General features: G+C 43.7%; 2 protein-coding genes across 2 annotated transcripts; one reads left to right on the top strand and one right to left on the bottom strand.

Annotated features, from left to right (window-relative positions):
* Nucleotides 1-302: 302 nt before the first annotated feature.
* Nucleotides 303-18573, bottom strand: pla2g4ab (phospholipase A2, group IVAb (cytosolic, calcium-dependent)). The gene is made up of 18 exons (XM_027022449.2): nucleotides 18054-18573; nucleotides 15961-16114; nucleotides 13601-13682; nucleotides 13217-13365; nucleotides 12965-13078; nucleotides 12732-12769; nucleotides 11790-11934; nucleotides 9640-9776; nucleotides 9246-9468; nucleotides 8945-9059; nucleotides 6762-6899; nucleotides 6095-6184; nucleotides 5418-5483; nucleotides 4953-5168; nucleotides 4424-4608; nucleotides 3903-4092; nucleotides 3174-3331; nucleotides 303-2675 (listed from the first exon to the last, which is right to left on the bottom strand). The coding sequence occupies exons 2-18, from the start codon at nucleotides 15991-15993 to the stop codon at nucleotides 2553-2555; spliced, it is 2202 nt and encodes a 733-aa protein (XP_026878250.2). The 5' UTR covers nucleotides 15994-16114; nucleotides 18054-18573; the 3' UTR covers nucleotides 303-2552.
* A 484-nt stretch (nucleotides 18574-19057) lies between these two features.
* Nucleotides 19058-23604, top strand: ptgs2b (prostaglandin-endoperoxide synthase 2b). Its single transcript, XM_027022438.2, has 10 exons — nucleotides 19058-19151; nucleotides 19369-19485; nucleotides 19582-19725; nucleotides 19915-20058; nucleotides 20353-20534; nucleotides 20832-20915; nucleotides 21217-21463; nucleotides 21777-22063; nucleotides 22257-22404; nucleotides 23143-23604. The coding sequence occupies exons 1-10, from the start codon at nucleotides 19094-19096 to the stop codon at nucleotides 23553-23555; spliced, it is 1824 nt and encodes a 607-aa protein (XP_026878239.2). The 5' UTR covers nucleotides 19058-19093; the 3' UTR covers nucleotides 23556-23604.
* The last annotated feature ends 2271 nt before the right edge of the window (nucleotides 23605-25875 follow it).

The following is a 25875-nucleotide window of genomic DNA, read 5'->3' on the forward strand; positions in this document are numbered from 1 at the left end:
GGGAAAGAGCTGAACTTTAGTTGAAAACATATCCCCTTGTATCTCATACCCCTGAAACACACCTGACAAAAGCCTGGCCCCTGCACAGACTCCATTTTCACACAGGAGAGTGTCTGAGGTTTAGTGGCATCATATTACACTTCGAGGAACAAGCCTGTGGATGATACGCACAGAGACGCTGCAGTCACATCCTTTATTAGCTATTCTAGAAACCAGTTTCAGAAACAAAAACATGCTAACACTGAGGCAGTTGTATTTAATTAAAAAAAACCTTGGCCTACGTGTTTGTCTAATAATACACAAATATGCTATTATTCAAAATTCATTAAAATGCAGGAATTTGGAAGATGCGTCAAGATGTCTTACTGTGTAATTAGAGAACGTTGTTACATAATAGAAGACTTTATTGATTCAGAAGGAAATTTCAATGGTTATATTAAGTTATAGTGTACAAAGAATTACAATCCTCTTAAGTATTTTTAATGTTAAACATGGTATCACCTTTAAGTATTTATTTTGCATTTTTAAAAGTATATAAAAAGATTGCATGTCTTACAAATTACAGACTTCCAAGTTTCATTAATTATCCTATATAACAATATGTCTAACACTCACCCAAAATACAAAATCTTTCATCCTGTGATTATTGGGAAAAAAAAGAAAAATTATCAAATCATAAGAATTGAAACTTTTGAAAAATAATCCAGTTAATGGATGAGCTTTATGCATTGGGGGAAAAACATCAATTAACAGGCCCCTGTTTTGTTGAGGTAAGAACGAATGACCCCAAAGCTACAGGGGACCCAGAACAAGTAGAAACCCAAAGAACTGGTTTAACTGTCTCCTGTGCTCGTCTAGGTGACAAGCCCCAGATGTTAGGCAGGAAATCATTGTGAAACAACATATAGAGAAAACGTTCTGTAACTGGAGTTTAGCACATCCCACTCATGTTCTGTGTATAAGCCATATAAACATGTTAAGGTTTCCTGACATTTATGATATCAAACTTGCACTTCGTACACGTTGCATTGGCTGGACATTCTTCTCTAGGTTCACAGTAACTGTGTGAGTGGGCAGTACCTTATATAAAGCCTGTTCCTTCATACGTTTTAAAGAATGTGTTTAAGATCTACTGTTTCAGTACAACTTCACAGTTCGCTCCTCCAAACCCCCTTCAAAAGAAATGGGATGTTAATTAAATGGGATTTGTTTAAGAAGAGTAATCCATTTTATGAATCCAAAAACAGATTTTACTTTCTACAAATATTAGAATAATAGAATTGTGATATTAAATGTAATTCCAGGACTGTGTATAAAATAACGCAAAGGCAGCAGTCCCGCTTCAGTGCAGGAGGAGTCAGGAGTCGTGCAAGCCATAGGGGCCAGGTGCGCACAGACCCGACCCTCATACTGCTCCATTCACACTTTAGTGTGTACAATTCTGCACGGGTGTGTGTCACCAGCATCCACACACACTGCACAACACAGGCAAGCGTGTATTTCACGTCTTTCTCAGAAGCAGTGAGGTTGGGGTGTCTGTAAATCTTGACTGAAGCTCACAAAACATGCATGAACTTCTCCACACACACACAGCTTTGTTTTGGTCCTCAATGTGATCTCAACATCAACCACATAAACCGGATAATGGCACAGTTCCTGGCATTATGCACACATAAATCACACACATACTGTTTAGAGTCATAAACCTAAGAGGAAACTTCCTGTTGTTTCTGTGTATCCCTCTATGATGTGATGGATCCACTGTGTAAAGTCATTCTAAAATGTAGTCACTCTGGACCCCATCAGTGAGAAACACTGTGGGGTGTAGGATAGTTATGCACCAGGCAGGTATACCCAGCAATGGCTTGAACATCTAACCCACACAAGCCTAACTCAGCATCCTTCACAGCTGACAAGCAGGGAAACTTGTAGTTTCACAAATTGTCATTTGTATTTTCTCCAATTTAATTTGCTGTTTAATTGTAGTATTGTGAACTGGAGGTTCTATATATATATATAATTTCTCCCTCAGCATGGCTGTGGTGAGAAGGAATGACAGCACAGAGGACTTTTACTTTGACATCCTGATCTGATAAAACGTCTGTCCTGCACTTAAAAAGTCATTAAGTGAACCTTAAGGTCTTTTGTAGCAGTATGTCCCTGAAAATACCTAAACGATGCTTAGTGTGGTTTATTCATTTACAGTTTGAGTGTAATAGTTTTGCTGTTCTTCAAAAGGCACTTAAAGATTTAATAAATTATTTCTGAGCACTGAAATCATAAGCTACTGGACTGAACCAGTTTAACTTCACATTTTATGTAGATTTGAGTGAAACAAGCAAGAATAATAAGTGTGGCATCTGTAAACACCAGCATGCTGCAGACCGTAACCAAGTGTTTCCAGGATGGCATTTTGGTTTGCGCGGCATGACGATTACATGGCTTCCTTCAAATCACTTCATTTTCAGTCAGAATACAAGCTGGGCATGTGAACAATCAGGCAGCAATTCCAACAGTATTCCTGCGCTTCCCGCGATATTACTTCATCCCCTTCATTTGTGGGCCCTCTTCAGAAACGTCTTGCTGCGGATCTCGTTGAGAGAGAGAGACACCGAACAGCGGGATGGATGTTCCTTCCTGTACGCAATGCTTTCCATGATGGCTTCTTTGATCACCTGAAAAGGAAACAGGAACAAATTTTTTTAAAAGCTAATAATCTGCCTAAAATGGCTAAAAGGAAATGACAAGCTAGCAGCCACCAGTTAGCATCATGTGTGTGACACTAACTGGTAACTACTGGTCACTTATTTTCATTATTAGTAAACTGGTTCATAGAATAAGTCCCTTTTTGCCACAAGACCCACACAAACAAATGCATAGCAAGGCAGTTGCAGCCCCTCAGAAGAGTTCTGTCTGAACTCAGTTCCTGCAGGAAGACTGATCCTGATTCCAGCTCTTAATGCTGCTGAACTATTTGCTCTTACATTCTTGCTCTGTTTATACCTTGTAGCATAGTTAAACCTTGCCCTGATAAAAACATTAGTGACGACTATAATAGTTTAGTGTCATGGAGAGTTGACAGTTTCACACAATCTGGCAGGAACATTTCAGGACATGGAATGTTTCGGGACATCTGCAGAAAACAGCGCAGCAGAGACTGTCTGCCCACTTACTTTTATGTTGTTCAGCGTGTTGAACTCCATGAGGTCATGTAGCCGAGTGAAGGCCTGGTTGGAATACTGGAAGTTAAACGTAGAGTACGGCGTCTCCGGGTCATCGAAGATGTCAAAGTCTGCAAACTCCTTCTCCTTCTCCGTCTGGCGAGGAACTCCTACAGAGTCCACACAAGCAGCTTCTCTTAGGAAAAAGTTCCATGTGAAATGCTAACGTTATATTAGAAAAGAATGAATAAAACAATTAAAAAGAACATGGCAGCTGTTATAATTAAGATTGGGAAATATGTTGATCTTATAAATCAATACACTGTGATCCCTCTTCAAAATCAACAACATTCAATATCAATTCAGTAGTAACAGGGGTGGCATGGTTGTGTCTCAAAAATATTTTCAAAGCTCAGTACATCCAGAGGCTTTGGAGTACCAGAAGCTTGGGTGGGCTTTCAGCAAGTGTGTTCGTGGTTTTATTTCCCCTCACCAGGCAGCTTATAACATTGTCTGAGCTTCAGCTCAGTCTCCACTCAGCTATAGAGACATGTGACAATGTTTTAAATAGTTTTGGAAATCAATTCATTTATTCAACTTACACTGTTACATAATTACATAATCTTTCTTAGAAACCAATTTAAGAATAAATCATTAGATGAAAATGCTCTGAAAAAAAAAAACCACACATTCAGTCAGCTGTGACCAAAACTTTTACTGTCATGGTACATCCACACTTACCCGGAGCTTTGAACTTCCTGAAGTCTATGTTAACCAAGACAAAATGGATGATGGTTGGACAATTCTTGTCGCCTTTTCTGGGTTTAAAGATGTAGCACTCCTTCATCCCCTCCCGGTCAAACACTTTCGGGTCTATTTTTGGAAAGGGAAGCTTGTTCATGCGTGCCCATTTCTCAGCTAACAAAAGGTCCTGTACAAAAAAAAAAAAAAAAAAGCATAAAGAAACATGCATCAATAAGGGTTTGTAGAGCACCTGGCAACACCATTCATCCATTTCAGCCCTTTTGTAACATGTCAATGTAGGCGCGAGACACCTGAACCTTACATTACCTTAACCAGGAATCCCACACTAGACCCATAATAATGCAAACTTAATCAGTAATTAAAGAGCATCACTGATAGTCTGTAGGATCTATTAGCTTTTTAAAACAATGCAGTGTGACGATCATAAGCTGCGTATCTGTATGAACGTGTGATGCTTTTATCAGTGTGTTTGCATGTGTGTGTGGGTATATAATGACCTTAAAGGGAGGACTGGAGTCACTAGGCCTTGCTGAGAAGTCAAAGGAGATAATAAGGTCAGTGCCCCTCTGGGGTCTCAGGATTAGAGGATAGGGGAGGTTAAAGGTCAAGCCACTGTCCACAACATGGATTTTCTTGCTCTTCACATCCAGTGGCTCATAGATGCGGTCAAACTCGTCTGGGTCTGACACCATATAACAGAGAGTGGGAGGGAGAGAGAGAGAGAGAGAGAGAGAGAAAAAGAGAGAGAAAAAGAGATAGAAAGAATACTGCACATTACTCTCATAACCAGAGTATCATTAAATCACAACAGCAGCGCTTAAAGTAATTTTTCACCTTCGAATGCCAACACTGATAGCGATGAGAGCTAGCATGCATCAACTTAGTACAGTACAAATCAAATCAAAGTCAGGCTAACTATCCCCTAAAAAGGACTCATTCACTGTTATTCCAGCCATGTCCCATTCCTGGGCGAGATTCCCAGTATGACGACTGGTGGAGCTGTCAGTGGGACTCGCTCTCTCTAACCTGTGACCGCATCCACCTCCTCCTCAGGGCTGCAGGGGGCCGGAGCGTCACTGAAGGGCGAGAAGGGGATGTTGGTGTTCAAGTTGAGGCCCAGCATGAAGTTGTGCACCTTTCCGGCTCTGCCCTCGCGTGTGTTGAAGAGCGCCGAATCGCTGAACAGAGACGTGACCATTCTCTGAATCCAGCTGGCCTGTTGATGCTCTTCACCCACGCTGGCTGGACAGTACAGGGTAGCATTCAGGGAGAGAACAAACCTGCCTCAGCTGAAAGAAGTGTTCTCACTCACTCACTCACATCTCTTCCTTTCTCCCCTGCTCCCTTACTCTCAATCCATCCTTCCCTTTCTCATTCTCTCCTCCTCAGGGTACTAAGTTATGTCTGCTCCCTCTCTCTTTAGTGGCACCCGGGACCAGTGGCTTGCGTCCCATCGACTGAGCAGATCTGTGAGGAGCAGAAGTTTCTCACCTTTGTGTATGTCTTCATCATTGTCGAGGCTGTCCTCTCCTACGATATGCTCTGGCTTGATTTGCTCTGGGAGACAAGCAACAGCCACAGTCAAGCAACAGCCACACTACACAAAACACCAACAAGCACGCTGCACAGAGAACCATCCAACCACACTACAGGAGTACTGTGTGTTCAAAGAAATCTATGTATTCACTGTTACTGCAATTAGCACCAGACAAGAGATTCTGCATCCCTCCTCCCCCCTTTGATGTCTCACTACACAACACTAAAGAGGTCATGATCTTATCATGCAGTTCTAAACACTGTTTTTCCTGTGAGTGTATATGGGCTTGAACACTGATGCTTAACTAACCACAGAAACTGAAGTTAAGCAGTCTGATAACGATCAAATGGTAAGAAGCTCAGTTCACAGCTACAACCTCCGGCTGTACGTCACTCCCATATTTCACCATGTGCTCTCGGGGGTGATGTCTGAGATAATGCAGCACTACATTTACATTGTGGTATTTAGCTGGCGCTTTTATCCAAACAACCCTTATAATTATGACTGAATACATTTTGAGCAAGCGAGGGTTAGGCCCCCTACTCAGTGATTTGGCAGCGGTGGTGGGGCTTGAACTGGTACCTTCACCACTGAGCTACCACTGCCACTGTTAGATGTGCCTGTCTCCTACCCAGCTCTTCCTCCATAGTGCTTCCTCCAGATAGGTCCTTCACTCCCAGCACTCTGTTGAAAAGAATGGAGAAGGCACTGCCCCACACCCCTATAGAAAACACACACACACACACACACACACAGACTTCTGCTTTATTTCTCCAGTCAACCTTAGAGTAAATGAAAAGTGCTAACTATTGCACACATACTGCACGGAGCTGTACACGTCACTGTAAATGTAAAACTTCTGTTTATGAACACTCATTTAACGGAGATATCCATCTTCACGAGTAGTGTGTGCTTAAACAGTATTAAGATGCAAGAAGGTTTTGTGCTTTAAGTCACTTTAACCTTCCCATCCTTCAAGAGACACGCGTCTGACCCCACAAATGTACCACAGTCCTGAAAGTACATGTTACAGCACTGTACAACGCAGTTTACTATAAACACTCCTACAAAGGAAGCATTCAGTTGTACCACCACAGAAGTAGTGTCATCATTTCCTTAGAAATACCCTCACTTGTTTCACCTTGTTATTGCTGCTTGGGAAATCAATTGAGCTGACACAGGAGAAAACCTTTTAATTAATTTAATATTTTAAGAAATTGCTGCTCCCTCCAGTATAATGTGCAAGAGACAGAGAAACAGGTTGTGGGAGCTGAAATAACAGTGAAACTGCATCTTACCCATTAGGAAATGCAAAGGATTCTCCTCATATTTCTTGACTACAGTACCCATGAAGAACTTGCTGCCAAAAAGGTCAGGGGTCATGAATGTGCCATATTTAGCCATGCCAATCTCGTACGGGCTGAACTCCACCCAATCTGTCAATCAAAAACAAGAGCACAGTGCCACTTTTAGCACACAGCCACAGACTCTTAGAAGACGGCAGGAATGCGGGTAGTAGTTCCATGTATGCAGTGAAGGCCTGGAATTTGCATGCACGATCCCGCACTGTGCCTCCTTGTGGCAGAGCCACTGAGAACACAGAACAGGGTGTGTCACAGTGCTCATTAATGTTTTCTATAGAGGGCTATTTCAGTGCCAGAATGACGAGGGCTATTGTCTGATGATGATGATGATGATGATGATGATGATGATGCACAAGACAACCAGCGGCGTTATTGATGAGTAATGTTTGCCCTCTCTGCGTAATCCCTTTGAAGAGTTACTTAGACTTTAGACCTGATCCATGTTACTAAATAATGATAGGGAACGTTATGTTTTTAAACACATTTTAAATTCTTAGGATCTGAATAATGTGTCTGGCAGTTCTGGCCAGAGTGAAAGTATTCACTGCCCCAAAAAAGAAAACAAAGAAAAACTAAAACCGAGTTCTCTATCTGAGACGCTCAAAGGTTAGAAAGGAAAGGCTAAAGGCTAGTGTTTGAGCGGATGTAAACTAAACACCACCCAGCGTGTGCTTGGATGACGCTCCTCACCTCGCCCCCTGATTGGCTGAGAAGCGTTCTAAACCGTGACGATACCAGTTCCGGTAAACGTGGCCCCCACGCTGGCACGTTGCTAAGAAACGAATAGTTTAGTTGTTTCGTGCATATACAAAACGCGAAAGGAGAGCGGATGACTTTTATAAGGCAACATTTAACTTGCGGCCCGTTTGGTCAGACTCTGCAGGAGAGAAACCACAAACACATCAAAAGGTGTTTAGGGGGATTAAACACTTCGAAGCGAAGCAACCGTGGCCCCTTAACCGCACAATAAACGGACGTATACGGATGAACATTTACAAATAACGCAATAACTCAAGCCCATCTTTCAATGTTTATCATTTTAGTGTTAGTTTTTTGTCCTTCACATTCGCTTTCATTGTAAACTGTTAGGCGGGCGACCGCTACTGTCGCATAGCAACACGTTATTTGTTTGGAAGTTTGTTTGTTTTGTTTTTGGTTTTTTGGCGGAAGGAACCGCGATGTGAAAGCAGACTTAGTATTACGCTTCGGGCTTCGTTTCTTCCTTTTGCAGAACTGTTGTACAAAAGCAATAAAGCACCACTGCTGTGATTTGGATCGTCATGTAGTAATTCGCGATAACACACTCCTTTCATTGATTTACAAAGAAAACGCCTTTAAATCTGATCAGTTCAATGCCGACCAGCTAATAACACCAAACAGCTTCATAACACTTTACTATTGTGTAATGTTTGCAAACCACATGTGCAAACAGGCATACAAAGCCATTTCTCAAGGTTGTAATCGAGGAATTCGGTGTTATAATACATAAACATGAACATATCTGCAAGATTCAACTAATAAAAGTTGATTTTGCACAATGATCTGCAATGTCATATTTAGAGTTACTTTGAAGATAAATAAATCATCTAAATAAAGTATATTCCATCCGTGTGAAAAAGGTCAGGCTTTAGGGAGATGCAGTCCGTCACACGTGCACCCAGAGACAGGATTTGCCAGTCCATCAGTTTTCCGCTTTTGATGCAGATGAATTCCACTGACGTACAGCAGGCGTGGACGATAAACGTACACCTGACATTCAGTTCCAGATGCACCTGTGCACACAGCTGTGGCATTCTTCAGGCCATCGAAATCAACTCTACCTCCCCCAACAAGAAAACAACTAGGACATATTTTACTAATCTGTTCAGATGGCCCATGTCTGAGTGTCTTAGTTAGTACTTGTCACTAATTAGCAGTCCTTGTCTCTGAGTGATGTCACTAATGTGATGTGTTCAGATTTCTAGTTCCAAGTCCATTTCCACTGGTTGGTCATGGCTCAGCAGAGTAAAGGGTTTGGAAACACAGAAACAGTACTTACTCATTCAAAACAGCTACTTCACAGGCTCTGGATACAAAACAAGGACCTACATGCAGGCACAGACATGCGGCACACTTACCGGCGAACATGAGCTCGGACACGTCCGGTTTGACATGCAGGCAGGTAAACAGGGGCAGTGGAGACTGGGCCTCATTAATCTTCTCCTGGATCTCACTCAGCTTAGTGTCCATCCTCTATACACAGACAGACAGACAGACAGACAGACCGACCGACAGAGGTGGACATCATTCCCCACTCTGCAAACACAGAATGAACTCAGTTTCCCCCTCCAGCCAAAGAAAGCAAGGAGGGAGAGCCAGAAACTGAGGAGGTTTAGGGATTCTTTACGCATCGGACTGCAAAGACTGCGCTGCACGCACGGCAGGAATGAGCGTCTCTCCGATCAGCATGCCGAATATGTCGGTGAAGGTGACGGGTTGGCCGCTGGCTTTCTTGCTCCACAGAGCCTGGACGTAGTTGGTGACGTGCTGTGGCAGGAGCAGGCGCAGCGGGTTACTGCTCACACTTTTCATCAGCTCCTGGTTGATCTGCTCCGGACCCTTCTCAGGGAACTCCGGGTGAGAGTACAATGTGGACATGTACCTGCAAGAGAGAGAAAGAAAAAACAGGACAATTCCAGAAACATATGGACTCGTGTAGTGAAGACATCCAGAGGGATGGATGGAGAACGTGGAGAATTTTCCAGACACACATTTCTTTTCCAGTGCAGAACAGGTAGACTGTGGGATGGAGGGCGGAATGACGTGTGCTCACCAGGTGGATCCGGACAGACCAGCGATGTATGTGACACAGTCCAGAACCCCTGACTCAAAGAGCGCCTTCATGACTCCCGAGAACCCGACCATGGCTCGGAATCCTCCTCCTGACCCCAGCATGGCTATGACGGGAACCTGCGTGCACACATCAGATCACTTCCTGAATTTTAGCAAGCTTTTCAACTTCCAGTATTGCTGAGGTCACTTTCTATCAGCGACAATAGCATCACCCTCACTTGAGCCACAATTTCACATGAAAACAATGATTAATAATGATTAATAATGAGTTCCCAACAACTCAGAGTTGAGACAAGGGTTCGGTTCTTCCCAGCTATTCCACCAGTCCTTCGTCTCAAATGAAGCAATGAATTACCCTTGTTCATAATTATTCATAATTCAATGTCCACCTTTATGTGTGTGTTTTTTTTTGACATTACACTCAATGATTTGATATCACTGACCAAAATTAAAAACACACCAATACACAGACCACATTCGCTTTTAATAGTAAAAACAAGAATCAAACCTGCTAAGATTTTTCTTAGCTACTGACACTGAATAGCAAAGCATCTATAAAACCAAACAGTAAATAAACTAATTAAATGAGTTTTAAAATGAATAATTTAATGTGTCATATAAAGGAAGCATGTGGTTTCATGACATTTAAACAAAAAGTAATTTAATAGTGCAGCAATAATGTTCAACATTCCCGAGTCTACAAGTCAATGACGCTCCGTCGATATCATGCCTAAACTTCACACTGGCAGAAGACAGCTGGAACAAGACATCAGTCCACTGCAAAGCACAATCACATGGTACACACAAACACAGCTGTGTGCGCCAGCCGTGTTGACCGTGCCAACATCCTTTACATAACCAGCCTGCGTCTGACTGCCAGAAGTCACAACTGACAGAAGCATGCTAACTGTGCCGAGAGTCATTGCCGATTGGGAGCTCTCGGTCTTCTAGCTATAAACTTTGTGACTTATTGACACTGAGCAACACCAAATTTATTTACACAGTACATTTAAAACAGCTGATGTCAAGCAAAGTGCTACACAACTTGATCGACCGGATAAGATGTGAATTAGAACAAATAAAGGAAATAAGTGAACGCAAACACACACACACACACTCACACACACACACACACACACACACTCACACTCACACACACACACACACACTCACACACACACACACACTCACACACACGCACACACACACACACACTCACACACACACACACACACACACACTCACACACACACACACACACACACACACTCACACACACACACACACACACACACACACACTCACACACACACACACTCACACACACACACACACACACACACACACACGCGCGCAGTAAGTTTAGTAAAACAAACTAAACTTAAACACCAACTAAAATAATTACCTAACAAAGTAACATGATGGGAGAATGAAAATCATTAAGAAACAATAAAAGACACAAAGCAATTGATGACGAGACCAGAACAAACCAGCTCAAAAAGGACTCAAATGCCTGGGAAAATAAAGGTTCTTAAATTTGACTTAAAAACATCTCTTCTAGGTGGGGAGGGTGATTTGATGAATCTGGGACTGTTGCTAACGCATGGAATAGCCACAAATAAAAGCCCAGCCACCTTCTGATGAACAGTTACAAACATCGGATTAGTAGCTTGTAGGGTGGAGCCTGATGAGAGGTTGACGAGATCAGACATGCAGCTTGGAGCTGTGCTATGGAGAGTTTTAAATCTGAACGCAAGATAGAGACCTGAGGTACTCCACATGTAAAAGATGCTGCACAATGAAGCCATGCACCTCAGTGTTCATTATTTCACCCTGATACACTCCTAAAGGACACACAAACATTATTCTCCTTATTTCTTAATTTGTAAGCTTAGAGATACAAACCAACAGAAAGAAAAAGCTGTGTTACAACTCACAGCGTAGGCACCCGCAATGAAGGACCCTGCAGGGGGAGCGGGGAAACACTCATAACTGATTTTTGCTAATCAAAAATTCCTGGTGTTGCGCTGACTTCATCATGAGTAAAACTCATCTGCTTCCCATCAGATTCTGGACTACGTGCATGGAAGGTTGTACAGTAGTGTGTGTGTGTGTGTGTGAAAACTGTACCTCTTCAGGGGAGGATGGCAGGAGATGAGGTTTCTCCATGTGCAGAAGTTTCTTAATGCCCAGCATGACTCGGTCTCTCCGTCGCTGCCTGTACAGTTTCTCCTTGTCACAGAGAGCCAAGCTAAACCGCAGATCCATGCCAGAACTGGGAAACACAGGCACAGCACACATCACACATCCACGCCACACCTCACGGGTATACACCACTCACCACGGATATGCGCACAGTGAGAGTCGGCAGTACAATACAGTGCTGTGAATGTTTTGAAACTGGAGCCTTTGGATGAGTGTGGAACAGCAGAAGTGGGTTACAAACCCAAACTGCCTCCTTTATGCTTCAATGAGCTTGTGCAGAAGCTAAATGCTGCCATTTGTGCATATGGCATATTTTTAGCCTAGAGGTCGATGCACAAGAAATAACACACAACGTGATTAGTTTTGACACAAGCACACGCCCACTGACTGTGTCCTTTCACTCACAGGTACAATCTGAATGTACAGCGATTCATGATATTCGTTATATTTAATCCTCTGTGCTGCTACACACGTCCTCAGTCCTAATCTTGCTCCCGACGGGCTTGGTGACGGGTGTCAGACTGGCTGGGTTTGCCCTAGGGAGCACTCTTGATTTCGCACAGCGCTGGCTACCTTCGTCACTGGTCTTGCTAAAAGGAAACCGGAGTTTCCTTTTAGCAAGAGATTCATAGCATTCCAGACACAGTGACACATCACTGTGTCAGTGGCACAGCATGCTGCCAACACACACACACACACACACACACACACTCTCCGCGGTCACGAGGTTGCTCCGGCTAACACTTTACATGGAGACTACAGTGGAGGCTCGCACACACAGCTCTCGTTTCGCTAACAGAAGCAGCAGGGTATGTCAAGGCTGACTCAAGCACAGACAGCTGTGTCATGTTCAGCTGGGATACGCACCACACTTCCAGACTCAGTTCCAAGTACACAATGGTTGCCTGTCAAAACAACGCAAAAGACAAACTATTAGTGCAACACGACTCACCACCATTTAAAGTGCCGACAGCATACTGGGCTTCACAGAGCAGAGAAGGGACGTAGAAAAAATAAGTGAAAGAAACAGGGAAAAGGTTTCTTTGTAGAATTTATTTTAGAAATAAATAAATTATTCGATTGCTTATTGAGATTCTTACTTTTCCTATGAGAAAAGGAACCACTTCTGTTTGTCCCACGTTGAGTTTGAAAATGTCATATGATGCAGATCCCAGTGTTTCATCCATCACATAATTAGCGTCCATTAACGTCAACTGAAAACAATCCACACAACCCGTAAGTAACAGTGAAAACATTGAACCATGTTGTTGAAAAGGAGAAGCTATTATACTCGATCACTCAGCGGTGAGACACAAAAGCGTAGACGTGAAGCCACATGACAGGGTCATTACCTCCAGGACATTGTCCTGGTTGGGGTCCAGTATGAACTCGAAGCTCTCGTTCCACTCTGGGTTGATGTCATTATCGATGTGGCGGGTTTTCCTCCTGCTCTCTGGGGCTGTTGGAATGTAAAGCTCCACGTAGGGGTCAGGTGTGTCCACTACACACACACACACACACACACACACACACACACTTCAAACATCTTTAACCTGAAGTTCAACAACAGGCCACAAGCCTGCCACACACACTGCTCAGTTCTGTGACCTTTTTAGGCCATTCACTGGTGAAGTTCATGGTCGTTTCAGATAAAAACATCTCCACATTTCAGACATGATGATCTAGTTTCATCGGTTCTTCTGATGACCAGTAACCCAAAATTCTCCAGCACTCACACAAGTCCCCCAGCGCTCCCTTGGTGACGTTCTCAGCCCGCTGCACCTTCACTCGGAGTTTGTGGGAGTACTGCTGTTCTACCTTTTAACAAGAAACCACACACACAAGAATTAAATCTCTAAAGCACAAACATTAAATTCTGAATTAAATAACTATATTAAAATGCATTATGTATTTATTTCCAAGTGCATATACAGTTAAAACATTTTTTTTTTAAATCTAGACAGACAGACATACATACATACATAGCCCGACTCGCACGTTCCAGTGTAGACGGCAGCTACAGAGGACCGCCCCTGGTGTGCGCCCTCTCTCAAAGCTCCGCCTACCATTCCAAACATCTGCTCTCATTAGCCCCTTTTCCACTGCAGGGCCAAACAGTCCTATCGTTGTTCCTGCAGCATATCCATATGGACACGGTTCAGCACGGAACGGCTACTAGCCAGGATCAGGCCAGATTCCATAGCAGGCTTATCCACTCATGCCAAGAACAGTGGAATGTTCTAGAAGTCTAGCACAATGATGTAGGCGTTCATTGGTTCCACATTTAATTCACTTTGCTGCCATCAGTGCTGTAGTCTTTTTACTTCTGTAGTCTTTTTTACTTCTAATAAAGAAAATGGCAGAAACTATTGGTGTTTTCTCACATTTTTCTCTGCATTCTCACACATCACCTCCATTTCTTATTTACTGCTCTGCGCTACTTGCACACAAAAAAGAAATGAAAAAAATGCACAGAGCTCAGACACAAGGAGTGAGGATGATCATCATAGTTAATTACAGTTGGTAAATACAACAGTAGACCCTCTCTCGTGTCTGCTGCAGGGCTCTGTAGGTAGGAGCAGATCCTACCAAGGATCCTACCAACACCTACCAAGGATGCTGCATTGTTCAGTAAAACACTTTACATTTGGAGATTTATTTTCCTGTGTGCAACGGTCATTGCCCCATTGGTCTTGTGTGAAGAGCTCAAGACCACAGAGTCCAATGTAGAGGACATAACTGAGAAAGAATACATGTGTAAGTGGAGAAAGTGATGGGGTGTGTTGAGCGTTATTGACACAAATGAGAAGTCAGTGTGAGCTCATACCTCTTATGACTGTCTCTCAAACACCAGCAGCTATTTGGGAGTGTACAGGAAACCACACAGACTCTAAAGATCACAAACTATATAATTCACCACACAACCTTCACCTATGTGGAAACTTACTGAGTCCTGCAAATGAATCTTCAAACTCTTTGAATCCTGATGGCCAGGCTGGCTTCCAGATGGAATACACACTAGTAGACAAGCAACCTACAGCACACAAGGACTGGGTGTGGCCATAACACATCAGCAAACCCTCAACAGCGCGTACGACCAGTCCTGCCCTCAGCAGGGCGTATGTGTGTCTGCTGTGCTGTGTTTACCCTCCTGTGGGTTTGAGGTCGGATGTGGTCACTGACCTTTGCCTTTGCTACAAAGCCAAGATGAAACACACCTGCAGTTGGTCGCGGTAGGGATGCAACTCGGATAGCTTGGTGCCAGAGCACATACCTGGCTCTCCTGGCCTGGTTTAGTGCATTACATATTAGCAGAGCTACGTTTACGCGACATTTAGAGCGACATACAGAAGAGCACTGCAGTTGCCATCAAATGCAGATCCCCAACCAACAGTAGGTGGCCCTGGCTAGTATGGAAAAGAGCACAGTAAAAGTGCTTAGTGACTCCGCGAAGAGGTGAGTCTTCAGTCTTCGTATAAAGCCAGCCAGTGAAAGTTCATTCTAGTCTACAGGTACCATGTCTGAGTCTTGAGGGTTGGTGGTTCAAGTCGAGCAGTACTAGAGGCACTAGAGGTTTGATTATGGCTCTTAGGCACGTGGATGCCAGTCCATAAGGCTTTGTAGGCGAACGGCAGCGTTTTAAAAGTGATGTGAGCTGCTCCAGGACGTCAGCAGAGGGAACACAGGAACGAGCTCTTTGGGAGCTTGAAAAGAAGTCAAACAGCGCCATTCTGGACCAGCTGCAGGGTCTGGTACCACAGAGGGGAAGGCCTACCAAGAGCACGGTGCAGTAGTCCAGTCTGGAGATGACAAGGCACTGGACAAACAGCTGAGTGGTTTCCATGAAAACAATGGAACATTACAGCTGCACAGACACACAGCTTTTCTACAGCCGCACCATGTATGCGATACCACACGTACTAAAGAATTTTCCCAACTTCACACTTGACCTACCCGAGCATTTAAATTGTGAAAAGACAGAAACTGGGTGTGCAATAAGTTTTCTGTGATTATCTACAGAAGAATACAAATTATTTTTACACGTCAGCGATAAGAAAGGATTAATACTCGAGCAGGAGAGGAGTGCTGAACTTACAATTATGTACTGATAAGGGTCCAGAGCAGACATGGCACCGTTTAGGTCGAGGGCATCCGGACTGTCTCTCCTCTGTCCTCGTCAGCGGCTGTATCTTCACTCCCAGAGGAACATCACCAGAGTAGGATTGCTCATCTGTCTGCCAGCACAAAGGCTGTCCAGCAGGTGGTGGGATCAGGGGGATTTGGGAAATATTTATGACAGGTTTAAGATTAAACTGTAGTCTAATTACAGGTAACATGAGAAAAGTCTGCAAAATTGGAACAATATCCTATATTTCAATCATATTTACTTTATTACACATAAAACATTATAAAATGTTAGTGATGCAACGCATTGAAGCAACTGTGTGCGTGCGTGCGTGAGAATGACCATGTCAGAGAGAGCGCAATAAAAGGGGAAGTGTGCAACTGAGAAACCAAGATAGGGTCTTTGGTAACAGGATGAAAGTACACACACACACAGACACACTTCCATTTTCATTTCTAACTCACTCACTAATCTCTGTGAGTCAGCAGTCTATATGAGAAAACAGCATGCTTAAATTAGAACTCGACAGTTCAAGAACAATCTCTCAATCTATAACGAACCATTCATTTATGCAGAGTCACGCTAACAGAGCACACTGCTGGAACAGCGAACTGTAAAATGCTGAATGCATTGTACTGGACGAACTGTTTAATCCAACAGAAAGCGAAGCGTGAACATTATGACTGAATTCTCACCACTGAACAGTTTAATGAGCTTTTAGAAAAGGGTTAGTAATTTATCGCGAGCAAAACTCCCCTGTGGAAACGCCCACGTGCTTATTTACGCACCGAGTGTTAAAAATCTCACCGCATTTAACGATTCTGGCGATGATCCGAGCTGCCTTTTTATTCCGACAACCTCGGGCACAGAAAGCTACACCAACAATAAATAAACTACAAGTGACACAGATTATGTCTACTGTGACTATTATGGTACCATTGCAAAAATAAACAAACGATAATTCTGCTAAAACTATTGTCCGAGGCTAGTCCAATGACCTGGTCTGCCATGCTGTGTTATGCACCTAGTATTTCATTACTAATGGTCCATTACATTTCCCTTTGCACTATTTACGAGGGTAAGAGGACAAACCTTAATATGAGAATCAGTGTTATCCATCAGTACCGTGCCAATGTGAAGACTGCAATGGGTTACCTTAAATAGCCCAAATCACTCCGGTAATTGGCCCAACGGTCTACCTTGCGTCCTTGCAAAACTCGCAGTGTGTGTGTGTGTGTGTGTGTGTGTGTGTGTGTGTGTGTGTGTGTGTGTGTGTGTGTGTGTATATATATATATATATATATATATATATATATATATATATATATATATATATATATATATATAGTTATTAAGTTATACCATATACTACATATCTTTGTGTTTTAAGTCCACCACTGCAACGCTTTGGAAGCAAGCGATAATGTAGACCACAATTCCCAAACGATAAAAGGAGATCTACCAACATTAAACACCCTCGAAGGAGCATCTCGTGCGTTAAATTCGGTCGTTCCTTCATCAACGTTCCCGCGTGTAACCTGTCGCTGCGCACCGACGTGCGTGCGCTCGTCTCCGTAGTGTTCGCGGTCGCGCACTGTCGAGAAACGGGACTCGTTTCTCAGGAAAACGGTGGAAGCATCGGCACACCGAGTGGGGTCTGGCGCGGGGACTGTCTCTAGGCCGTGGCTACAGGTCACTTATTTACGACCTTCCTTACGAACTTTCAAATGAATCCACTCAGTTTCTCAAGCAATAAAACTTCCAGGTCCTCTGCACAGCGATGTTTGTGTTTAAGATCGAAGCTGAATCACGTTCAGTAGGATATTCCCAGGACTAAGGTCAGAGCAATAGCGTTTAGTTAGGAGAGCTTACAAATGTGCAACAGCAGCTGTGTGGCAATATCCGCAGGACGGAGGAAAAGTAACGCTATACAGATCAAACGTAGAAAACTCAGATTTGCACTAGACAGTACAACTACACAGTGCGTGACTGCGCTGACTTGCTGAGAGCAAGCTTGGCATTTAGTTCACTGAAACAGACGCAGACACGAGGACTGCACTTACCCGGGAATGGAGGTTATGTCAAACATGAAATCCAAGAAAACATCGAATTTTTTCCTGTGCACAAATATTTGTTTAAGCTACCATGGGGGCGGTGCCGCGAGTCTTCCTAACACATGAAAATGCCCCTAGTCGCTCAACGTGAACGTTAAACCGACCCGTTAACGAGCCTGCAAGTGCGCTGACCGAACTGCAACGATGAGAAAGAACTGCTGCAGAAGTTGTAGGTCCTAACCCCGGAGGATGAATCAGAGGCCAGCGTCAATATAAACGTGAGGCCCAACGCAGACGTGATGTGGGGAACACGAATCTTCAGAATTCTCCAACTAAGGAGCTTTTTAATAGGGACAAATGTCCTGCTGCTACTGGCACGAGCGTTTTGATCCGGTACACCCGCACGGTCGGGTGTCATTCCTTCCACGAGGGGGCGCGCGTTTCGAAGCTTTGGTATACTGAAGGGAAATAATATTATTGATAATGAAGCGGTACGGTATTTCATTGTAGCCTAAACATTTTAATGTGAGTTAACAGCCCAATAGGACTAGCAACTAATTTTGCTTAATTATGTATGTATGTATGTATGTATGTATGTATGTATGTATGTATTATTATTATTATTATTATTATTATTATTATTATTATTATTATTATTATTTATTTGTTTGTTTGTTTGTTTGTTTTATATAGCGCATTTCTCAAACTCAAGACTATTAAAACTATTTAGTTGTTTGATTGTAACTACTTTTCAATTGTTTTTATAGTTCCCACGACCTCGTCAAATAGTCGTCTATTATAAGTCACACAGCACGAATGCTACTGAAACATATTTCTGTCTTCGTATTCTGTATATATTATACAGCATCAGTATGGTGACCGGTAAAACTTAACCCCAACTGTAAGGTGAGGGAAGTTTTCTCTCGAGTAGAGAACACGTCACGTACCTCAGCGCGCGGCTATAAAGGCACACCTCCGTCACGGGCGTTCCTTCACTGCTCGAGCGCAGCTCACCGAGGCGTCAGGCGGTTCCGTTCAAACGTACTGTGATGTCTAGAACCGCGCCGGTCTTGATCTTAATCCTGGGTTTCTGGGCTTGCGACGCAGGTAAGCAGTTTGAGATTATTCATTTGATGAGTTTTAGGATAATTTTAGTATGGGAATGTTGTAGGTTACTTATGGCATCATACGGAATAAGTGCCATGTAAGAACGCAAGGTGCCATGTAATTCAATATGCTGCATAACACTGTATAAGCGCTGTTATAACACTGTATAAGCGCTGTTATAACACTGTATAAGCGCTGTTTTTTGTACATCATACAGCAAACCCCTGTTGCTCTGAGCCATGTCAGAACCGTGGCGTCTGCACTTCTGTTGGCTACGACTCCTACGAATGTGACTGCACGCGTACAGGATATTATGGCCAAAACTGCACGATACGTGAGTATAACGTGTTTTGAATGAGGTGGCAAGACGAGCATTGTGTTTTTGCGCACGTTCTGATCAGCTGTACGTGATCTGTGTTTTGCTTAATAGCGGAATTCTTCACGTGGGTGAAGGTTTCCCTGAAGCCGACACCGGACACCGTGCACTACATCCTCACGCACTTCAAAGGCCTCTGGAACGTTATCAACAATATTCCGTTTTTGAGGGATGCCATAATGGGTTATGTGCTCACGTGTAAGTTGCAAGCACAATTCATCTACTCAATAATTGTATTCATTTTTATTTTGTACAAAACCTATTGTCCAACTCTGAAGCCATATTTTAACTTTGAAGATTACCATTAAAGATGACTGAAGATTTTTGTGGTAACCTTGTAAAGTAATAGACAATATTTTAACACTACACATTGTCACCCCTAAACAGCGCGCGCCCATTTGATTGACAGTCCTCCGACGTACAATTCCGACTATGGTTACAAGAGCTGGGAAGCTTACTCCAACCTATCGTACTTCACGCGCACCTTGCCTCCAGTTCCGGAGGATTGCCCAACACCAATGGGAGTCTCAGGTGAGCCTCTCTTCCCCTCTACAAACCTGTTCTTTGGCATTTCTGCATGCTTACGATGAGAGTTGCATCACAGGGGCTGCAGGCACTACACCGCACAAAGCTGTGCTCGAATCAAGCTGCCTGCATGCCTGTCTCAGGGGTCAGGAAGAGTCACAGTGACGTGGGAAACGCTCCCACAGCACGCCTGCACACACACACGCTATACTTGCCTTTCGGTTCCTGCTCCTTTCAGAGCTGTTTGCCCTAGCCTGTGTTCCTCTCTGCCATTCTCACGTCATGCTCCTGCCCTGGCAGGTAAGACGGAGCTGCCTGACGTGAAGATCTTGGCCGAGAAGCTTCTGCTCCGGAGGAAGTTCATCCCAGACCCACAGCGCACCAGCCTCATGTTCGCCTTCTTTGCCCAGCACTTCACACACCAGTTCTTCAAAACAGACATGAAGAAAGGTGCAGCGTTCACCAGGGCCAAGAACCACGGCGTGAGTGCCAGCCCTCTGACAAACACTCACAACCCACACGTAACGGTGCCTCCAAGGGAACAGCCGTAATATGTATACAAGTCCTCCTGGACTCAAATTAACTTTGTAGAAGTTACTGAAACAAAGTTTGTGGGTTTTGGGTTTTTTTTGTTTGTTTGTTTTTGTTTTTTGTGATTTTTAAAAAATCCTCTGTTTGCATTGTCCAGTTGCAGAGTGTTTTGATTTAAACAAATGATATTTGAGTTATTTGCACTAACAGCTGTTCTAAACCGTGTTCCTTTATGCGCTTCCTTTAAGGTCGATCTGAGTCACATCTATGGAGAGGAACTGGAACGCCAGCACAAGCTGCGTCTCTTCAGGGATGGGAAGCTGAGATATCAGGTCAGTAGAGGACATGCTGCGGAGTAGCTTTATGCAGTCCTAACCCACGAATCTCACTCTCCTGCTAGATAAGAACTTCTTCCTCATAAAGCACACGACCGCTAGTTCACTCTTAAAAGTACCTTAAGAAAAGTTCACCAAACATGTCTAACTAATGAAAGCTATGAGCACCAAGAGCATAAGCTCTTTCATAATTCTAGCCAGTCCCTACTAGCTTTTAATTGTTAATTCTGTTCTTTTTCTTTTGGTAAAAGCAAATTGTTTTGAACAGGTGAAATGAATGTTGCCTCGTGCTGTTCAGGTGCTGGATGGTGAAGTGTATCCCCCCATGGTCAGCGAGGTCCAGGTGGACATGCACTACCCCCCCCATGTGCCAGAGTCCCGCCGCTTTGCTGTGGGCCACGAAGCCTTCGGCCTGGTCCCAGGTCTCCTGATGTATGCCACCCTCTGGCTCCGAGAGCACAATCGTGTCTGCGACATCCTGAAGAAGGAGCATCCCGACTGGGATGATGAGAGACTCTTCCAGACCACGAGGCTCATCCTCATTGGTGAGGAGAATTCTCCATAACCTATTATTCCTACAGTCGTGAAGATTTACATGTGGATCATCATGTGATGGTCCATCTACTCATTTGACCTTTTGTGCTACGTGTTTAAGTATGGATTTGAAAAAATAAATTCTTGTCAGTGGATTGCAAGATCATAAATACTTTGAGTCTTTGGCTTTGTCTCATAAATACTCCGCAACACAAGCACAAGTTTTTAACATACGCTTCTTTGTTTCTCAGGTTTCTCCACAATAGCGTGCCTTTCGAATGCTCTGGAGTATCTCACTCTTATCTGCATGTCTTTCTTTTGCAGGTGAGACCATCAAGATTGTGATTGAGGATTACGTGCAGCACCTTAGTGGCTATCACTTCAAGCTCAAATTTGATCCAGAGATCCTGTTCAACCAGCATTTCCAGTACCAGAACCGGATCTCCTCTGAGTTTAACACCCTCTACCACTGGCATCCTCTCATGCCTGAAGACTTCCACATCCAGGATGAAGTCTACAGCTACTCGCAGTTCCTCTTCAACACCACCATGCTGACAGACTATGGCATCAGCAACCTGGTGGAGTCCTTCACCAATCAGGTGGCAGGCAGGGTGAGTCCAGCTTCAGTCGCAAGTGTTGCAGTGCAGTAAAATATTGCTTTTGTTTGGTCTACAAGCTAACATGTCTGAGGGAATATTTTGTAAAAACAACAGTTGGCTACTTTTTAATTTTAAAAATCATGCATTCTTTGTGATGTTATGCAAACTAACTGCTTGGACTAATTCACCAACTTTTCTTCTGTAGGTGGCAGGCGGTCGTAATGTAGGACGTGCTGTGCTGATGGTGGCCATGAAATCGTTGGAGAACAGCAGGCAAATGCGCTTCCAGTCCCTGAACGCTTATAGGAAACGCTTCAACATGAAGCCCTACGTGTCCTTTGAAGATCTGACAGGTGAGGAAAGTTTAGTGTCTTATCTTCATTAAAGCCCTATAGATCTTTCTTTTGTGTGTGCAGAACTCTCCTCAAACCTTGAGATTGATGGGTGCTGACATTTTTAAAAGTGTACTGGAGAACACTGGGCACAACTACAGACATGTCTTAACCGCAGTGTACCCTGAAACTCCGTAGGCAGCTGCTCCTAAATTTAGTCTGACCAACAGCATGTAAACGGTGTGTCAGGAGAGTAGTCTCACACAGACAAGCCTGTAGTCTTCAAGAAGAGACGTCTCCTTGTCACTATGGGGTGTTTACATGGTGATCTACACATCATATAAAGATTTAAAAGACTTGGATCTTTAACAATGATTCAAGATCTAAACTGGTGCTTAACTTTGGCCTATTTACACTTGAGAAGATAAATGTACATTGGTAACATTGCAACATGAAGACAAGTCCTGGAAGCGGATGTTTCTGATTTAGTTTGATCCTCCTGATAAAAGGATCACTAAAAGAAGCTTATCCCATATCCGGCTTACTAACAGTTGGGTTGTACTAACTGCTTTCCACTGACTTTCATACCATTTAGTCATGTCGATTTTTTATTTTTTTGTTTTGTTTTTTTCCCCTAGGGTGTATAGAATCACCCTGGGGTGATTTTCTGTGGCGTGTTTTTAATGGGCGTGAGTACAGATCAGCATACCTCAGCGTCTGAGGGCAGGGTGATGTGATGGAGCTTGTTCTGTGCTACAGGTGAGCAGGAGATGTCTGCAGAGTTGGAAGAACTGTACGGAGATGTGGAGGCCGTGGAACTCTACACCGGACTTCTGGTGGAGAAGCCGCGGCCCAACTCCATCTTCGGAGAGACCATGGTGGAGATGGGTGCCCCGTACTCCCTGAAAGGCCTCTTGGGAAACCCCATCTGCTCTCCGGAATACTGGAAGCCCAGCACCTTTGGTGGCAGGGTGGGCTTCAACATAGTCAACACTGCCTCGCTGCAGAAACTGGTGTGCGATAACGTCAAGGGACCGTGTCCCATCGCTTCGTTCCATGTGCCTGATGTGAAAGACTCTGTCCAGGGAACCATCAATGCAAGCACAGCACACTCCCGTCAGAATGAAGTCAACCCAACAGTACTGCTCAAAGAAAGGAGCTCTGAGCTATGACCAAAATCTGCCAAGATGTCCTTCTAAAATATAGGCTGTATTTATTTATTTATGTTAAGTAATTTATTTTATTTATTTCTTTGAAAGAAATTTATGGTTTGAATGGTATGGAACTTTTTTTTTTTTTTTTTTGGTATGGTTTAATTTATCTAACATTTTGTAAAAAAAAAAAAAAAAAAAAAAAAAAAAAAAGTTAGATTTCTCTATTGCTGTATTTTTATATTGATGAATTCAGGTTTAAGCACTTTGCAATGTCAGGAGCCCTTAACAGGATGCAGGGACGAGGCACAATGAAACAGACGTTTATTTAACATAGCACGTAGGCTATCTTCTCATCAAACACTGATAAACGTACGACAACACACGAGACATTTTTTTAATTTTTATTTATGCATGCATGAGGTGGACGATACGAGAGCGTGGTACTAGAGACAAATGAGCACACACACAGAGATTTCGGGAGGGGCATACCATGACAGACCCCCCTCTCCAGGGTGCAACTCCTGGCACGCCAGCCTATTGGGCTGTGGCCCCAAGACCAACCCCAAACGGCGAGCCAATAGGACCAGCCAACCCACCATGGGCCAGAGCGAGCAGGACAGTGGGGGAAGGACTAAGACTAGGACTAGGACGATGACAGACACAGGAATGCACACACTAACAGCGATGGACACAGACAGAGAGGAATAAAGTGATTGGTATATTCAGCGTGACAGGGACAGACACATGAACAACACCACACATATTCAATAGTCCGGGGAAGGGAGAAGCCACCCCAGACAGTCCACCAGTCATCGGCTGGTTTGGAAGCTGACCATCCTGGGGAGGGAGACCTGTCCTTCACTGGCTTGGGTAGCAGTGACTGTCCTGATTTTGTCCTCCTCTGACGACGCTGCGTCCCTGCTAGCCACCCAGGGCTGCTTGCTTGCTGCGGGGTGGCGTACTCTGGGCGGAGCCTTGGGCGGAGCCTTGGGTGCTGGGGGCTCATCATCCTTGGAGCCTGTAACGTTGCTCTGAGAGGGAGGATCCCTATGATGTCCGACTCCGAGGGCTGGAAATCGTTATACCAATCCTGGTAGCCAGACGTGGTTCCGCACTTGGACCACACACACCTGGACCTCTCCCCCCTATTGTGGGAGTCAGGAGGTGCCCAAGGACATGGGGGCTTTCCGGTACGGCTGTAGGAGGGCATCTACCTCCCTTCTTTCCCTTCCTCTCATTACCTTTCCCCGGCATGCTTGGTCGGTCGGTGTTTCTGTAACATGAGGAGGCTTTAGCAGGATGCGGGGATGAGGCACGATGAAACAGACGTTTAACATGTAACACTTAACACACATGACATGGCACGTAGATTCTATTCTTATCAAACAAAGGACCAGGTGGACAACACGAGCCTGGCACTACAGACGAACGAACACACACACACACAGACGTTTAAGGAGGAGGGAGGGGCCGTACCGTGACACACTGTAAGTGCTTTCTTTTAATTACTTGAAATCAACTTCTTGTAGTTTACTACTACTTCTGAGGTTGAAAGGTTACATCTGGCCATCCATTCAGTCATTGTTTACCAATCTGTTCTCTCTCTCTGTCTAATTTCTGGCGAAAATGAAATTAGATCTCTGTTATTTCCCTTTCATTTTTTGTAATGTTTCCATTATCAATTCTGACACTAAATACTGACAGTATTTTGAAATACTTGAAGTTTGGACACACACTAATAAACAATTACAAAAGGCAATATATAAATGTTCCATAATATGTCAACTGTCCCAGTACATCTGTAAATAATTGTGCTAAAGGTACAATTATTTCTAGATTTATATGACCTACAATTGCTTTGTTACCCTTTGGGTTAAAGGGTCTTTTAATTTGAAATGCGTATGGCTAGCCAGGTGAGCAGGAAGTGACCTAGATGGCTGCTTAAGTTACATGGTGGGAGACAAGAACTCCCCAAACACAGTGAAGCAGACCAAAGGCTTGTGATGTACCAACACTGCTCAATGTGAGCAAGGTAAATTATTTTGGTTAGAAAGGGTTATTAAAGGGATATTAAACAATTGTTTGGTGTAAATCTAAGCTAATCTTGGCCTGTTGTTCGAGACAGAAACATTTGTAATTGTACTAAAATTAATATTTAGAGACAGTTAATGGACTAACTATATGACCATGTTAAAATATGGCAAGATTTAATTGGAGTTTAAAGGATGAAGGTCTTTTGAATAATGGAGGTACGTTGTGGATGAACTGAGGAACGGATGCTGGAATGCTGACTGGGTTATTGTGTGAATAAAAGTGTCTTTTTGCATTTTGTTTAGTT

The sequence above is a fragment of the Electrophorus electricus genome, chromosome 3 (genome assembly GCF_013358815.1).
Source record: "Electrophorus electricus isolate fEleEle1 chromosome 3, fEleEle1.pri, whole genome shotgun sequence".
Lineage (NCBI taxonomy): Eukaryota > Metazoa > Chordata > Actinopteri > Gymnotiformes > Gymnotidae > Electrophorus > Electrophorus electricus.

Excerpts from the sequence above, each read along its gene's own strand:
- pla2g4ab (XM_027022449.2), bottom strand. The coding sequence starts at position 15,993 with ATGTCTGCTCTGGACCCTTATCAGTACATAATT. Across the intron at positions 5,169-5,417 it reads TGATGAAGACATACACAAAG|CCAGCGTGGGTGAAGAGCAT; the intron begins GTGAGAAACTTC and ends TGTACTGTCCAG. Across the intron at positions 2,676-3,173 it reads ACACGCTGAACAACATAAAA|GTGATCAAAGAAGCCATCAT; the intron begins GTAAGTGGGCAG and ends TTTCCTTTTCAG.
- ptgs2b (XM_027022438.2), top strand. The coding sequence starts at position 19,094 with ATGTCTAGAACCGCGCCGGTCTTGATCTTAATCCTGGGTTTCTGGGCT. Across the intron at positions 19,152-19,368 it reads TTTCTGGGCTTGCGACGCAG|CAAACCCCTGTTGCTCTGAG; the intron begins GTAAGCAGTTTG and ends TACATCATACAG. Across the intron at positions 19,486-19,581 it reads TGGCCAAAACTGCACGATAC|CGGAATTCTTCACGTGGGTG; the intron begins GTGAGTATAACG and ends TTTGCTTAATAG.